Here is an 18,188-nt window from a genome sequence, read left to right as displayed (position 1 = left end):
ATATCCATGTGTCTGTCTGTCAGAGAGACAGGGAGGAGGTGGAAGTTAAGCTGGTAGAGTGATGGGCATACTATAGCCTAATTAGTATATGGGCAATATACAGTGCATTCGGAAAGTATTCAGATATTTACATTTTTACATTTTAGTCATTTAGCAGACGCTCTTATACAGAGCGACTTAGTTAGTGAGTGCATACATTTTTCATACAGACCCCTTCCCTTTTTCCATATTTTGTTATGTGCAGCCTTATTCTAAATGGATTAAATAAAATAAAATCCTCATCAATCTACACACAATACCTCATAATGACAAAGCAAAAACAGGTTTTTACAAAAGTTGCAAATGTATTAAAAATACAAAACTGAATACCTTATTTAAGTAAGTATTCAGACCCTTTGCTATGATACTCAATATTGAGTCTCCTGTTTCCATTGATCATCCTTGGGATGTTTTACAACTTGATTGGAGTTCACCTGTGGTCAATTCAATTGATTGGACATGATTTGGAAAGGCACACACCTGTCTATATAAGGTCCCACAGTTGACAGTGCATGTCAGATTAAAAACCAAGCCATGAGGTCGAAGGAATTGTTCGTAGAGCTCCGAGACAGGATTGTGTCAAGGCACAGATCTGGGAAGGGTACCAAAACATTTCTGCAGCATTGAAGGTCCCCAAGAACACAGTGGCCTCCATCATTCTTAAATGGAAGAAGCTTGGAACACCAAGACTCTTCCTAGAGCTGGCCGCCCGGACAAACTAAGCAATCTGGGGAGAAGGGCCTTGGTCAGAGAGGTGACCAAGAAGTCGATGGTCACTCTGACAGAGCTCCAGAGTTCCTCTGTGGAGTTGGGGGAACCTTCCAGAAGGACAACCATCTCTGCAGCACTCCACCAATCAGGCCTTTATGGTAGAGTGGCCAGATGGAAGCCACTCCTCAGTAAAAGGCACATGACAGCCCGCTTGGAGTTTGCCAAATGGCACCTAAAGGACTCTCAGACCATGAGAAACAAGATTCTCTGGTCTGATGCAATCAAGATTAAACTCTTTGGCATGAATGCCAAGCATCACGTCTGGAGGAAACCTGGCACCATCCCTACGGTGAAGCATGGTGGTGGCTGCATCAAGCTGTGGGGATGTTTTTCAGCGGTAGGGATTGGGAGACTAGTCAGGATTGAGGGAAAGATGAACGGAGCAAAGTACAGAGAGATCCTTGATGAAAACCTGCTCAGGACCTCTGACTGGGGGCAAAGGTTCACCTTCCAACAGGACAACGACCCTAAGCACACGCCAAGACAAGGCAGGAGTGGCTTCGGGACAAGTCTCTGAATGTCCTTGAGTGGGCCAGCCAGAGCCCGGACTTGAACCTGATCGAACGTCTCTGGAGAGACCTGAAAATAGCTGTGCAGCGACGCTCCCCATCCAGCCTGACAGAGCTTGAGAGGATCTGCAGAGAAGAATGGGAGAAACTCCCCAAATACAGGTGTGCCAAGCTTGTAGCGTCATACCCAAGAAGACTCAAGGCTGTAATTGCTGCCAAAGGTGCTTCAACAAAGTACTGAGTAAAGGGTCTGAATACTTGTGATATTTCTGTTTTTTTATTAATTTGCAAAAAAACTATTTTTGCTTTGTCATATGGGGTATTGTATGTAGATTGATGAAGGAGAAAAAAAAACAATTTAATCAACTTTAGAATAAGGCTGTAACGTAACAAAATGTGGAAAAAGTCAAGGGATCTGAATACTTTCCGAATGCGCTGTATGGCTATGATTGTCCTGATGTTGAGACAGATAATTATGTCACTGCATGGTTGGACTGGGTGTCAACAAGGTAGCCTTTTACTGTTAATGAAGATTGAGCCACTAAACAGTGAAAAAAAGTTTTTTCGCCTTTTCACACAAGAATGTGACATGATGGGGGCATCCGATAACTAAAAATGATAAGAGTGTAACACCATTTAGGCCTAGTAGCTTCAATCTTCATTAAAAGTAGCATTTTGTAACAGTTGTTGATGGGGGTATTGCAATGGAGTGTCATTTTGTGCCTATGTAAAGTGTTACGAAACCACCTAGCCAGCTTACATATATTTGTTTTTGCATGTAGCCTAATTGTGATTGCTTGCATCTGTCTTTGTCTGTGTAAAGTAGATGGCTTTTACCACTATATGTAGACTAGATTAGCTTGAGTCGAGAGAATGCCATTGCCACTGTCCAATCAACGAGTCGAAAGAGAGTCAGGCCGGTTAATCAGAATAAGAATGCACAGAAAATAGAATGAATAAAAGAACGAATAGAATACAGAATGAAAGCGGGACCATGCTGATGTAGCGAGGGGAAAATAAAGAACAAGAAAACACTCCTCTTAACCCCAAGAATGTGTCAATAAGTTTCTCCCCCCTCTTCTCCTCCTGACAGGGTGTTTTGTCCTGCCTCTCTATGCTATGGTAATTACAGTTCCTGCTGTTGAAAAGGTAAAAGCTCTGTTAATAGAAAGCTGAATGGCAGGCAAGGCCCAGAGCAGGCCTCTAGTGTTCCCATTCATTAAGCCTGAGCAGTCCTTCAGCCTGCCGTGGAGCCGCATCAGACCATCCGACCACTCACTAATAACCTGCCTGATTGGGGACATACTGTATAGGAATAATAATAATACATTGGGTTTATATGGCACTTTTCTAGGACATGGCTGAAATGGGACTTTTTCCAGGTAGAATGGTTGATGGTTAATGAACAGAGCGAGGCATAAGTTGTCAACAAACCCTCAGTTATCCTGCAGTCATAAGTGGAGTAGCCTATGGTAAGTAGATATTTAATGACGAGAGCTGTACCTACGTCACCAAACAACATACCTACTTCTATGTGGGGTTATCTGGGATTGGTTGCCTGACAAAGACTATATTTGTCAAAATGTTATCAACCAACATTCTGCTCTTCAGACCTTTCTCATTGGTCCTCTCTGTGTGTCCCTATTTACTCACCCCTGTCCCCTCTCTCTCTCTCCTCTCCAGGTGAGCGGTCCAGCATTTGTCCCAGAGAAGAGCCATGACCTGCTGCACCGTATGACAGGTAAAGGTCTGTCAGCCCAGTACCAGTTCCCCAGACAGCCCTGTCTCTACCAGCCCACCATGGTCTCAGTCCAGATCAGCCTGACCAACACCTCAGACCACCCTCTGGAACAGATCCACATTGGAGACAGGAGCCCCACAGGACTAAACATACACTGCTTCAATACTATAGGTGAGGTAAACGACTAACAGATATACACTACCTGACCAAAAGTATGTGGACACCCCTTCAAATTAGTGGATTCGGCTATTTCAGCCACACCAATTGCTGACAAGTGTATGAAATCAAGCACACAGCCATGCAATCTCCATAGACAAACATTGGAAGTAGAATGGCCCATACTGAAGAGCTCAGTGACTTTCAACATGGCACCGTCATAGGATGCCACCTTTCCAAAAAGTCAGTTGGTGAAATTTCTTCCCTGCTAGAGCTGCCCTGGGCAACTGTAAGTGCTGTTATTGTGAAGTGGAAACGTCTAGGAGCAACAACAGCTCAGCGGTGGTGGCTACACAAGCTCACAGAGCGTAGTGCGTAAAAATCGTCTGTCCTCAGTTGCAACACTCACTACAGAGTTCCAAACTGTCTCTGGAAGCAACGTCGGCTCAAGAACTGTTCATCGGGAGCTTCATGAAATGGGTTTCCATAGCCGGGCAGCTGCACACAAGCCTAAGAGCACCATGTGCAATGCCTAGCGTCGGCTGGAGTGGTGTAAAGCTCGCCGTCATTGGACTCTGGAGTAGTGGAAACGCGTTCTCTGGAGTAATGAATCACGCTTCACCATCTGGCAGTCTGACGGACTAATCTGGGTTTGGCGGATGCCAGGAGAACGCTACCTGCCCGAATGCATAGTGCCAAATGTAAAGTATGGTGGAGGAGGAATAATGGTCTGGGGCTGTTTTTCATGGTTCGGATTAGGCCCCTTAGTTCCAATGAAGGGAAATCTTAACGCTACAGCCTACAATGACATTCTAGACGATTCTGTGCTTCCAACTTTGTGGCAACAGTTTGGGGAAGTATTCACACCCCTTGCCTTTTTCCACACTTTGTTGTGTTACAGCCTGAATTTAAAATTGATTAAATGTAGATTTTTTTGTCACTGGTCTACACACAATACCCCATAATGTCAAAGTGGAATTATGTTTTTAGATATGTTGGCAAATTAATTAAAAATGAAAAGCTGAAATGTCTTGAGTCAGTAAGTATTCAACCCCTTTGTTATGGCAAGCCTAAATAAGATCAGGAGTAAAAATGACATAAAAGACAGAGTGAAAACACTGAAGCCTGTACAGAATAAAAATATTCCAAAACATGCATCCTGTTTGCAACAATGCACTAAAGTATTACAGCAAAAAATGTGGCAAAGCAATTAACTTTTAGTCCTGAATACAAAATCTATGGCAAGACCTGAAAATGGTTGTCTAGCAATGATCAACAACCAATTTGACAGAGCTTGAAGAATTTTGAAAAGAATAATGAAGAAATGTTGTACAATCCAGGTGTGGGAAGCTCTTAGACTTACAGCTTTAATCGCTGCCAAAGGTGATTCTAACAGGTATTGATTGACTCAGGGGGTTGAATATTTATCTAATCAAGATGTGTTTTATTTTTCATGATATTCTTTTACAAATGTTAGAATATTCCTTCGACTTTGACATGACATTTTGTGTATATCGTTGATTACAAAAATGACACTTAAATCCATTTTAATCCCACTTTGTAACACAACAAAATGTGGAAAGAGTCAAGGGTGTACTCTGAGTGTAAAAAACATTAAGAACACCTGCTCTTTCCATGACATAGACTGACCAGGTGAATCCAGGTGAAAGCTATGATCCCTTTTTGATGTCACTTGTTAAATCCACTTCAATCAGTGTAGATGTAACTCAATATTACGACGGAGTTCTTAATGTTTTGTACACTCATAGGACAAGCTCATTGTAATGGCTGGAATGGATTATATGGAACGATATCAAACATATGGAAACCACATATTTGACTCCGTTGCATTAATTCCATTCCCGCCATTACAATGAGCCCGTCCTCCTATAGCCCTCCCACCAGAGCAAGAGAGCGAGAAACATCATCCAGGTTATGAATGATGTCATATCGAGGGAAAGGCCTTGAAAACGACCCTACATTACACTGCCATCCAGGACCTAATGATTTTAATTTGCACATACAGGTATGACCCTCAATATGTGTTCTTACAAATCTATATGAGGCCTCTTATGTTCCATGTCGTTTTAAAATAGGTGCTCTGCTGGTCATTCCAGTGCCTGCATTAGTAGATCATTATACCATGGAGGACTATAAGCCTATATGATAGGAAACCATCAATACCTTGTTTTCTATTATAATCTTCTATAGCTGAGATTGGGCATATTAATCCACATAATCCCTGGGAGACCATAATGATTATGAATATCTCCATTCATAACACACACACACCTCTGAGCCCAACTCTCCCTGCAGACCTCAAAGAAAAGCAAAAGAAGAGATTTAAAAAATATACAGAGGTGCGCTCAAGCATTGTTAAAAGCTTCAATTGGCTGTGGATTGATTGGGCATTGAAGGAACTCAGGCTGCCAAACACTGGGTAATTGGGATCGATTGAGTTTGGAGCATGTGTGTGTGTAGAGTCGGTTTTCATATTGAGCAGGAGAAAGTGAATGCGGAAGAAATACCTTACTCTATCACAGTGTCTTTCTTTACCTCATAAAGAATTGATACAGAGCACTGTTCCTACAGCAGCATGGCCCACAATGTGTTTCAACATATCTGGCGCTTCTACACTTGCATCTACATGTACAGTGCCTTGCAAAAGTATTCATCCCCCTTGGCGTTTTTCCTATTTTGTTGCATTACAACCTGTAATTTAAATGGATTTTTTATTTGGATTTCATGTAATGGACATACACAAACTAGTCCAAATTGGTGAAGTGAAATGAAAAAAATTACTTGTTTCAAAACATTCTAAAAAAAAATTAATAACGGAAAAGTGGTGCGTGCAGATTTATTCACCCCCTTTGCTATGAAGCCCCTAAATAAGATCTGGTGCAACCAATTACCTTCAGAAGTCACATAATTAGTTAAATAAAGTCCACCTGTGTGCAATCTAAGTGTCACATGATCTGTCACGTGATCTCAGTATATATACACCTGTTCTGAAAGAGTCTCCAACACCACTAAGCAAGGGGCACCACCAAGCAAGCGGCACCATGAAGACCAAGGAGCTCTCCAAACAGGTCAGGGACAAAGTTGTGGAGAAGTACAGATCAGGGTTGTGTTATAAAAATATCTCAAACTTTGAACATCCCACAGAGCACCATTAAATCCATTATAAAAAAATGGAAAGAATATGGCACCACAACAAACCTGCCAAGAGAGGGCCGCCCACCAAAACTCACGGACCAGGCAAGGAGGGCATTAATCAGAGAGGCAACAAAGAGACCAAAGATAACCCTGAAAGAGCTGCAAAGCTCCACAGCGGAGATTAGAGTATCTGTCCATAGGACCACTTTAAGCCGTACACTCCACAGAGCTGGGCTTTACGGAAGAGTGCCAGAAAAAAGCCATTGCTTTAAAAAAAAAAAAAAATCTGCAAACACATTTGGTGTTCGCCAAAAGGCATGTGAGAGACTCCCCAAACATATGGAAGAAGGTACTCTGGTCAGATGAGACTAAAATTGAGCTTTTTGGCCATCAAGGAAAACGCTATGTCTGGCACAAACCCAACACCTCTCATCACCCCGAGAACACCATCCCCACAGTGAAGCATGGTGGTGGCAGCATCATGCTGTTGTTTTTCATCTGCAGGGACTGGGAAACTGGTCAGAATTGAAGGAATGATGGATGGCGCTAAATACAGGGAAATTGTTGAGGGAAACCTGCTTCAGTCTGAGAGAGAGAGAGAGAGAGAGAGAGAGAGAGAGAGAGAGAGAGAGAGAGAGAGAGAGAGAGAGAGAGAGAGAGAGAGAGAGAGAGAGAGAGAGAGAGAGAGAGAGAGAGAGAGAGAGAGAGAGAGAGAGAGAGAGAGAGAGAGAGAGAGAGAGAGAGAGAGAGAGAGAGAGAGAGAGAGAGAGAGAGAGAGAGAGAGAGAGAGAGAGAGAGAGAGAGAGAGAGAGAGAGAGAGAGAGAGAGAGAGAGAGAGAGACTTTCTCTACCTCACAGATCTCTCTTTGCTTCATGTCTTTCTCTCCATCTTCCTTCCTCATATCTCTCTCTTGTCCTACTTTATACATATCCTTCTCTCTTTCTCACTCTTCTTTCCTCTCCTTCACTCTCTCTTCAGACCCTGACATTCTCTTTGACAAACCTGTTGTTTGGAAATACACTATTCTTTTTTTTTTTTCCTCATTGTTGCGGAGGATGAGATTGAAAGATGGATTTGTCACACGCGGTGGCCTTGCTTTGTGAAGTAGAAAACACAAGTAGTGTCTGTCTGCATGCCTGTCTGTTCCACTCTAATGCCCTCCCCCTCTCTCTCTCTCATTCTGCCCCTCTCTCCCCCTCTGCCCTTGTCACTCACTCTTCCTCTCCTCCTCCTCTCTTCCCTCTTCCATCTCTCTCTTCTTCGTTTGCCCCCTCCCTTGCTCTCTGCCCTTGTCACTCACTCCTTTCTTCCTCTCCTCCTCTTCTCTCACTTCTTCTGCCCCCTCCCTCCCCCTCTGCCCTTGTCACTCACTCCTCTCTTCTTCTCCTCCTCCTCTCCGTTCTCAGAGTGTTTGGAGCCGGAGGCCTCAGTGACTGTTTCCATGGGCATCGACTTCAACGACTCAACACAAGCAGCCAACTTCCAGCTGTGGTAAGATACCCTGTCCTCTAGTCATTATATACAGTGAGGCTGAAACAACTATGGCCCTCTTCTTCTTCTTCCTCCTCCTCTCCCTAACCTGCTTTTCTTCTAGCTGTAGAAGAAAACTCCCCTTTTCTGTCCATTATCTCCATCTCTTCTCTACCCCACCACTTCCTCCTCTCCTCTCCTCTCCGACTCCCAGGTGAGGCGTCAGCCACCATTGATCCTGTTTCACAGAGATAACAATTATCCTCCTCTGTAATGAACTCTGCTCTGTTCTGACTTCCCAAACCAGAGCAGACCAGAACAGCAGGCCCTCAGGCTATTGGCACCTCTCTGCTCTGCTCGCTGATCAATAGGCTGATCAGAAATCCTTTTTGGGACAGAGCGAATACAATCCACCCCAAAATGCCAATCACCCAGTTTGTTCTGTATGGCAATCAGAACAGAGAAAATGTCACATACACACACCACTAATTTCAAATTTGTTGAGCATTACTGGTAGCTTGATTTTGTTATTAGGTATGTGATCGCAAAACACTACAATACTATCATACACACGGACAGAAACATAACACAGTAACATAGTTGTGGTCCTGTGACACTCACTGTTGTCCTGTTTGTCCATCAGTACGAAGGAGGACCATTTCAGTGTGTCCATCCAGCCTGCCGTAGGAGAACTCTTCCTGCCCATCACCATGACCGAACTGGACTTCCACAAGGAGCAAGGTGAGCTTTCATACAGCGTTAACTACAAAAATAATATCATAATCATTATCTTACACAATCACACTAAACATTATCTACATTATCATCAACATGACCAATCACTAGGTATTTCATGGTGTTTAGGATAAGTAACAGTTAAAGAAAGTGCTACTGAGATGTGTGCTGTAGTCAGACCAATCAAAGCAGAAACAAAGGCAGTTTATTGTTAATTAATGGCTTCATAAGTGATGCCAATAATACAGGCCAGCTTTCTATGGAGGCTTTAATGCAAAAATGCGTCATAATAAAAATGCATTTTCCATTCAACTTCAATGGTCCTCCAAGAGTGGCTGAATATCTTGTCCACATGCACTCACACGCCTAGGAGAGCTTTTGAGAGAATGTGGTGTGTAGGCCACCACTCTTCTCTAAGTGCCTACTAAATGCCTTCCTCGTGTTGTTAATTAATTAATTAATCTTCATTCACTAGATTCATATTCTGATCTCTACTCCTCACAGCAATCAGAGAGAAGAGGAGACAAAAGCTAGATTTAACCCACCCCCCTCTTTTAAAGAAGATTCTTTAAACTGAACAACTTTACTACTCGTCAGGTGGTCTTTAGAAACAGATTTGTTATTTTGACCTAAATGGAGTAGTGTCCCTTGGGTAACTTGTGCCCCCCACCACACACACACCCCACTCACTCTAACCTGCCTCCATCCCTCCTTCCCTCCTTCCCCCATTCACTCCAGTCCTCATTAAAAACCATTTTTGGCGTGTTGGGTGCCCTTTCTTTATTCATCTTCCGCACAGTCAAGCTCTCAAGCACTATGTTCATTTCCTGTCATCTGTCAGAATGAGGAGAGTGTGCTGGCTGTGTGTCACCGGGTGTTGAGTGCAGTCAATGAATATTATTCTCCAGCGCACCTGCAAAGCAACCTCTAGATGTGATGTGAGTGCATCATTTCACTAAACTGTTTCTCACCCAATCAGGTAAACTGCTGGGCATGAACGAGAGCTCGGCAACCATCACCATGGCAGCAGAGAACATGACCAGCCAACCAATCAGCAGACCGGTGGCAACCGTGGCCAACCTGGGAGTGGTTCCATCCGGTCAAGACAACGTCCACAGGTGTGTGTGTGTTTTTTTTTAGGCTATTTTAGGTTAGGGGTTGGCATTTTGAATGGGAATAAATTGTTTGGTCCCCACAAGGATAGTAAAACAAACGTGTGTGTTTGTTTTTTCGGCTCTGCTTTGCATGTATGTGTTTGACTATATCTGTGTGTCCCTGCCTGAGACTGCTGTGCCAGGGGAATGCCTAGAGAACGGTGTGTGAAGTCTTGCTGTGTAATTGGTGTACACAGGGTGTGCTAATGAGCTTCCTTCTCCGTCACGCACACACACACCTGACGGATAATTACCCCTCCATCTATCTCTCTCCCGCTCTCTCTCTCCGTTTCCTCACCTGTCTCTCTTTCACTTCCTCTTTGTCCCTACCTCCCTGTCTGTCTATCCAACTGTCTGAATGTCTGTCTCTCTCTCCCTCTCTTTCTCTCTTTCGGTTTGAGAGAGAGGATGAGTAACAGGGAGGGAAATAGGGTGTGGATGAGTAAGGGATCTTAGGGGGAGAGAGGGAGGACGGGGGGGAGAAACAGAAGGGGATGGAAAAGCAAAGGGGGAGATGGAGAGAAGGAAAAAGAAAGGGGAGAGGAGGAATGAGACACTAGCACAAGGTTACAGGGAGGAGAGGAGGAGTGGAGGAGAGGAGAGTGAGTGGAAATCAATGTTAGCCGGTGGGAGAGGCCTGCCTGCATCCAATAAGCCCATACTTCATTTAGAATAACCAATAGGACAAATGACTCTGGGCTATCAATCTCTCTCTGCTGCCTGGCTGACGGCTGGGGAGGAAGCTACACTCTCCTCACTGTCCTTTAATGACGTCACGCTCTCCTCTGGTCTCACAATGATGACATGGACCTGGTCCAAAGACGACCCCTGGGCTAGCAGCCTCCCCTTCTGCACATCTGAAGGAGTCAGATAGGTGTACTGGAAGTTAGGTTAGGTGGAGCCATCCACGGTTTTCTTCAGATCTGAAAATACCAAAGTGGTGTCTCATAGGTGGGGTTATATTGATGCTGCACAACTACTAGTGCACACTCACACACACAGACCAGTGTTGACACGAACGCACACAGGAGGGATGAGAGGGATGGATGTGAGGGGATACACACACTGAGAGCTCATTGTGGAGGTCACTCTGCATTAATGTTACTGTGATGGAGGTGACCTCCACTAGGACTGCCTGGGCACCAGCACACGAATGAGGGGCTCTCCCTGGAGGTCAGGGTTCAGCCTTGAAGTAATGATCTTACATGGTATCATGTTTATATTGTGTGGTGGTATTAGCCACAATACTATGTTACATTTTATATTGTGGCTATTAGAATCATTTTAGGAAGAAAGCTAACTGCATGTCTCAGGTTATCTTTGGTTTGTGTGTGTGTACATGGGTGTATAGTGCACCTCTTCGCCCTCTCAGCCATGCAGTCCTGTTCATCACCAGCAGGGTGCAGCACTGCAACTCTCTACCAGCAGGCCTTACTAACAGAGGAAAACCTAACCACCTCAACACAGCCCAATAGATTGCTGGAAAGGAGGCTGGCAATAAATCAAGCAGAAAAGCAAATGTAGAAAAAGCTGTTCTTGTTTGTGTCTAAACAGGGGGAATAGAATATATCTGCTCTATTCTTCACGCCATTTGAAAGCAAATGTGATCGAATTTGTATGCATTGGTTGGTTAGAGAACTTCATTTTTAAAAGTGCACCTTGGGAATTTTAAGCTGTGTGTTTACTTTGCTTCAATATAACATATTTATATATCCAATTTTATTTCCATTTGGTGATGACTGATATGGAGTTAAATACAAATGTACTTTTTGTCGTTTTAGTCTTAAATGAATGAGGATGTTCAGTATTTTATCCCATAATTGTATTAATCATAATAATCATAAAAGTCATTTTGATTATCACCTATAATACAAACACATTGCAGCCCAAAGCGATTTCATGGCTTAATAATATTTCTTCGTTGTATTTTATTATCCTGCGGCATCCAGTTTGTATTGGGTTTGTGAGCTTTATTGTTGAATGTGCCATCAAATAATAACAATTATAACAGTAGTAACAATAGTTATTTATGAACATAACCAATAACACTGCTAACAATGTCTGTGTGAGTCCTCTCTCTTCACAATCCCCAACTCAGCATTAGTTAACACATCTGTATACTGTCCTTGTGATGTGGACTGTTCACTATCCCTTCATCTCCACCTGATGTGTAGCGGTCCCCCACACACACACGCACACACACACACACCTCTCTCCCTCTCTCTAGTGGTCAGCAGTGTCCATATGGGCTGTAGTGTGGTCACTCAGTGTCCGTATGGCGGTGTTCTGGGAAGTGTACTGCTCTCTAATAGGGGTTAATAGCAGTACCCATCTGGCTGTAGCTGGTCTGGTCTGATCTGACCACCCTGCTGAAGGACACTTGGTCTTGGACCCTCATCTGACCACATGGCCAGTGAAGCCCAGTTAAGCTCAGCTCAGTGTGGGGTTGCTGGGAGCATGCTGCTGCATTAATGGTTTTAACCAGCCTAGTAGTGTTGTCTACCAGGCAACCGCTGTATGTCGGACCAGTCAAAAACACCATTCATATGTTTATTTCAAATGTTTGCTGGAATGTTTTTCTGGAATTTTTGGTTGAATATGCTTAGAATGTAAAGTGCTAGAAAAGCTCTACATAAATCCAATCCAGGCATAATTGATAGTAACGTCTCTCGTACAGATAGTTGGTTGTGGTGGGTGGCAGACTGATCCTTGTTCTTCCTGACCCAGCCTGAGGTTGAATGTAAAGTTGAAGCCCACTTAGTGTTTGCATGGCGGGGTGGAGGAGGGAGGGGGGGGTGGAGGTAGGGAGGGAGGGAGGGAGGGAGGTGTACTGGAGGCAGATGGCAACAGGGAGAGGCTCTTTCCACTGAGGAGAATCACAGATAATTGGAGTGTGATGCTTAGCGGCGGTCTGGCGATCGATGCCAATCCCTCCTCTCTAAGTCCAGGGGTTATCGTTTGCTTTGCTTTTCATACGCTGCAATTAATCCAGTGTTTAGCCCCCTCACACCTGCCTGGGGAGAGCATGGCCATACCAATAACCTGGTTAAGACCACTATCACCCCTGGTGTGTGTGTGTGTGTGTGTGTGTGTGTGTGTGTGTGTGTGTGTGTGTGTGTGTGTGTGTGTGTGTGTGTGTGTGTGTGTGTGTGTGTGTGTGTGTGTGTGTGTGTGTGTGTGTGTGTGTGTGTGTGTGCGTGTGCGTGTGCGTGTGCGTGTGCGTGTAAAGTGTTGGGGTCACGTCTGGTTTGTAAATGGATGCTCCCGGGGCTCCACTGTGCCCTGTTACGTTTTTTTTCATGAGGTGTGTGGGTGTCACCTCAGTGTGTCTCTAGTCCTCGTGTGTGAAATCAGAACCAGGGAGGATCCTGCCCTGAGGCCTACAGCTCAGAACTATGGAATAAAAGAATGTTTCACCACGCACCAACCAAACAGACCTGTACACAGAAGTAACACACACACAGAAACACTTAAAGCACACACCAACCAGTGACAAATCAAACACACTGTTCTCTGGCCTGTAGAAAGACAGTGTTAGTGTTAATCCACTGACTAAATGATAGATTTATATCCTAAAGCCACAGGGACCACACACCTCAGGCAGCTGCCATGGAGAGAGGTTATAGCACAGGACACAGTGGCTAGGTATGGCTTTTAAAATGGTAGTTTGTGCAGTTTTTTAAACATATCTAAAGTTATATTTTTGGTAGCCAGAGCTTTTAGATTAGAGTAGTTAAGATTGGTACATATTTAGGCCTACACAATTGCTGAACGAGAAGAGAAAAGGAAAGGGTGGAGCGGTAGAATGAAAGAGAGAGGGAATAGTGGTGTTTTCAGTGGAGTGTGTCCTGTTGAAGTGGCTAATATTTTAATTAAGTCTGAGAGGACTGTGAGAGCTGCCTGAAACTCCCTCTCCTCTGTTGATGGTAATTTAGCTGCTCCCCAGAGGCACAGCCAGACACACTGTTGTGTGTCCTCCTCCCTATCCCATAGGGTGTGTCCTCCTCCCTATCCCATAGGGTGTTAGTTGGTGGTGGTGCTGTTTAGCTGTACCCAGAGACAGTGACAGCCCGGTGGCCCCTAGTCCTGTCTACAGGCCTGTTCCTAACATGCTCTGAGCCTACTCTATCTGCTGTGGGGGAGGGGGGGGGGGGGGGGGGCTCCTCTCCTCTCCTCTCCTCTCCTCTCCTCTTCACTGGGGTATTCAGGCCTGAGGGAGGGCTGGTTGTCAGTTCTAAGAGCGGGTCTTTGTGGGGTATTTGTCAGGCCTAACCAGGGGTCCACGGGGGGGCCTTTGTCCCAGGGATGTAGTGCTAAACGGAGGCAGATGGCTGGGTGGTGTCAGCCTGTCAGCCACGTGGGGCTCCAGAGGGGACAGGGAAGAGGGAGAAGGGGGCCCAGCACAGGCCTGTCACCCTAAAGAGGGGTTGGGTCACCCCGGGTCAGGGCCTCTGCCTGGCTCTTGTTAGCACCCTCAATGGGCACCATGTGCGCCCCATTTTGGTCCCCCTGTCTGTGGGACTGGTATCCTAGGAAACCGGGCTGCTGAGAATTCTCCTGGGGGGAGGAAGGGTCCCCACACACACACACTCTATCGCTCTCTCTGGGGAAAGGGGGTGAATGTGTTTGATTGACAAAAGGAGTGTGTCTCTTCCTTAATGGCTTTTTAGTCAGCTGGATAATAGACCGACCGCCTCTCTCTCGCTATGTCTCTCTCCCCCCCCCCCCCCCCCCCCCCTCTCTCTCTCTGACACCCTCGCACTAATGCTGGGTAATTACATGATTTGTAGTGTTTGGGAATTTTATTAATCGAGGATTTATGAGGGCCTGCTTGGTGTGTGTGTTAAAGGAAAGGTTCACCCATTTTGAATGTTATATTGTTTTTGTGCATCTCTGAGTGATGTTCTATCGATTCCCTAGGTCATTTCATGTTTTCATATGTATCTGAGTTATTGGCTTTCAAGCAGGCAGAAATCCGGCCTGTATAAGGTAGCACGCTCTCACTACACTGGAAGTTAATAGGAGTACGACTTTTAGATCGCAAAAACGCCTATCATACATAACTCGGGAGGATGTCTTCTCTCGAATGAGCCAGTGATCATATTTTAGCGATATTCCTCCCTGGAGAAATTTGTAATTTAATGGAGGGTCTAGCACATTTTTCCTATTTGTCTGCCTGTTTAGTCCAGGGTGCATTGAATGGTGCAGTTGCCAGAGATATTATAGAAAGGAGATAGGAATCCAATGAAAGAAGGAAGTATAACGCCCCACCCAGCAGACTGTTGACCAATCGTGTTCATGTTGTCATGCTGCATCACACGGTTGCTAAGCTAATGGTCACTCAATTCCTTCTCAAAGTCAGTGTATATGTCGAGAAACGTGCCTATTTTTCTCAAAGGAGGTAATGTCACGATTCCAAAGCTATACGATACTACAGATAGCATGTTAATTATCTCACATCTTGGAAAAGATTTGTAATGTTGTACTTCTTGTTGATGAAATTCATGCTAATGTTGGGCTCAGCTAGCGCCCAATAGACTCCCATTGGCCCATTGACGTAGCATGGGCAGCGTTTCCCATCTCCTCAAAAGGATATCTGCCGTTGCGAATGTTAGACTCCACTCTGTGAGGCACATCGATCTGCAGGTTGAACATGGTGAGATTGTAGACTCCTAAATTGATAGTGCAGTTTGTTTAGGCGATTTTATAGCTAACTAGCTACTTTACATGTTGATATTGTCTTTGGTACTATGTTTGCTAGCTACCTAGCCAGCCCATAGAGGGAGCATTGCATTGTGGACTTGAGCAGCAACATATTTCCACAATGATTTTCCATGTTGCTACTAACCTTGTTATGACGCCAAAATGATACATTTGTTCACAAAAAATATTGTTCTCACATATTAGTGTAATTTTACACTAAATTAAAGTAATGAGTGGTTTTGGGTGGATTCTTCCTTTAAGTGCATACGCAGCTGGCACACACACTGATTTTTCGCAAGTTTGGTTATAGGTCAGCTATGCAGTCTTAACTTCCATCCCTAAACTTAGTGCCACCATAGACTGAAAGACTAAATGCGCATTGTCATAATTCTCTCTTTTTTGTATCGTCAGTCATGTTACCTTGTATCTAGTCATTCCTGTAACCCTGTCTCCTGTATTTAGTCAGTCCTGTAACCCTGTCTTCTATATCCAGTCAGTCCTGTAACCCTGTCTCCTGTTTTAGTCAGTCCTGTTACCCTGTCTCCTGTTTTAGTCAGTCCTGTTACCCTGTCTCCTGTTTTAGTCAGTCCTGTAACCCTGTCTTCTATATCCAGTCAGTCCTGTAACCCTGTCTCCTGTTTAAGTCAGTCCTGTTACCCTGTCTTCTATATCCAGTCAGTCCTGTAACCCTGTCTCCTGTTTTAGTCAGTCCTGTTACCCTGTCTTCTATATCCAGTCAGTCCTGTAACCCTGTCTCCTGTTTTAGTCAGTCCTGTAACCCTGTCTCCTGTTTTAGTCAGTCCTGTTACCCTGTCTTCTATATCCAGTCAGTCCTGTAACCCTGTCTCCTGTTTTAGTCAGTCCTGTTACCCTGTCTTCTATATCCAGTCAGTCCTGTAACCCTGTCTCCTGTTTTAGTCAGTCCTGTTACCCTGTCTTCTATATCCAGTCAGTCCTGTAACCCTGTCTCCTGTTTTAGTCAGTCCTGTAACCCTGTCTTCTATATCTAGTCAGTCCTGTAACCCTGTCTCCTGTTTTAGTCAGTCCTGTAACCCTGTCTCCTGTTTTAGTCAGTCCTGTAACCCTGTCTCCTGTTTTAGTCAGTCCTGTAACCCTGTCTCCTGTTTTAGTCAGTCCTGTAACCCTGTCTCCTGTTTAAGTCAGTCCTGTAACCCTGTCTTCTATATCCAGTCAGTCCTGTTACTCTGTATACAGTCAGTCCTATATCCAGTTAGTGCTGTAACCCAGTCTTCTATCTCCTGTGCCCTGTAGGTTTGCTGGTAAGACGGCCAGTAGTGGAGCTGTGGTGCTGGTGACAGTGGAGTTGAGGGAGTTGTCTACAGCCCTGATCACCATCAACACAGAGAAGAGTGTCATGGGCTCCATGCTGCTCCGAGACCTCAAACAGGCCCTGGCCCAGGCCTAGAGCCTACAGCGCCCCCTAGCCCCAGTCCTCCAACACAGGGAGAAGTCCACATTTATTTCTGTCTCCCAATCTCTATGCTTCTTCCTCTCTCTTTCATTCTCTGTCACACAAACACACACTTACATGCAGGCAAAGAGATTGATATTGTTTCCCTTATGCTTACACATCCTCCCATACAGTTCATACACACACCTCATATTTTTTTACGCTGTGACCATCTATTGTCAACAATGAGCATCAATGTTTCTGCTGCATTTCATTTCAACAGGAATCTTGTGTCTCCCCAGACCAGAGACTCTGTATCTCCCCAGACCAGATACTGTATCTCCCCAGACCAGAGACTGTATCTCCCCAGACCAGAGACTCTGTATCTCCCCAGACCAGAGACTGTATCTCCCCAGACCAGAGACTCTGTATCTCCCCAGACCAGAGACTTTATCTCCCCAGACCAGAGACTGTATCTCCCAAGACCAGAGACTCTGTATCTCCCCAGACCAGAGACTCTGTATCTCCCCAGACCAGAGACTCTGTATCTCCCCAGACCAGAGACTCTGTATCTCCCCAGACCAGAGACTCTGTATCTCCCCAGACCAGAGACTCTGTATCTCCCCAGACCAGAGACTCTGTATCTCCCCAGACCAGAGACTCTGTATCTCCCCAGACCAGAGACTGTATCTCCCAAGACCAGAGACTCTGTATCTCCCCAGACCAGAGACTCTGTATCTCCCCAGACCACCTTTTTAGTGCAAAGAGAAAAGCACTCCTAGATTCCTTATAGCCTTTTATTTAATATTAATATTAATATTTAAATACTGTTATTGGGATTTGAAACCTCTAAAGCTTTTCAAGAGCCAAAAGCCAAGACAAATGAACTACCATGATGCTATATACTGTATGACATTGATATAAACAAGATACAGTACTATTCTCACTGTGTTATGTGCCTCATCCATTCCAAACCCTTGTATTGTTTCCAACAGAGCAACGCCTGTGAAGTGTGTCTGTAAGTGAAAAAGTTATGTTTTCTTAGGTAACCAAAAATGTGTTTATCAATCAATGAGGTCTGTATCACTTTTGGTGAAAAGAAGAACTGAATATATTAAAACTGTAAAGTGAACTATGGTTGTTGAAGGTTATTTTGAATTAGTCTGTCTTGATTGTGGTGCGTTGTGTGTTCGGTTTGTGTGTAGGGTTGTTTTCCTGTGTGTAGGGTTGTTTTCCTGTGTGATTGGGTGTAGGGTTGTTTTCCTGTGTGTTTGTGGGTAGGGTTACTTTGATAGAGTGTGTGTTGGGTTGTGGTGCAGTGTGACAGACTTGTGTCTTGGGT

At 44.7% G+C, this 18,188-nt stretch overlaps 1 protein-coding gene across 1 annotated transcript in view; it reads left to right on the top strand.

Moving 5' to 3' along the window:
• LOC311127480 (AP-3 complex subunit beta-1-like) overlaps nucleotides 1-17,946 on the top strand; it is a 44,864-nt gene extending 26,918 nt beyond the window's left edge. Inside the window, exons 13-17 of the mRNA XM_084159311.1 lie at nucleotides 2,817-3,231; nucleotides 7,780-7,864; nucleotides 8,487-8,584; nucleotides 9,558-9,696; nucleotides 16,708-17,946. Of these exons, the coding sequence (XP_084015437.1) occupies nucleotides 2,817-3,231; nucleotides 7,780-7,864; nucleotides 8,487-8,584; nucleotides 9,558-9,696; nucleotides 16,708-16,861 (891 nt within the window). The 3' untranslated portion in view covers nucleotides 16,862-17,946. The remainder of the gene's footprint in view (nucleotides 1-2,816; nucleotides 3,232-7,779; nucleotides 7,865-8,486; nucleotides 8,585-9,557; nucleotides 9,697-16,707) is intronic.
• Nucleotides 17,947-18,188: the final 242 nt, after the last annotated feature.

This window comes from Coregonus lavaretus (genome assembly GCF_964263955.1).
Source record: "Coregonus lavaretus genome assembly, chromosome: 4".
NCBI classification, from domain to species: Eukaryota; Metazoa; Chordata; class Actinopteri; order Salmoniformes; family Salmonidae; genus Coregonus; species Coregonus lavaretus.
This window is presented reverse-complemented; position numbering and strand designations above follow the sequence as displayed.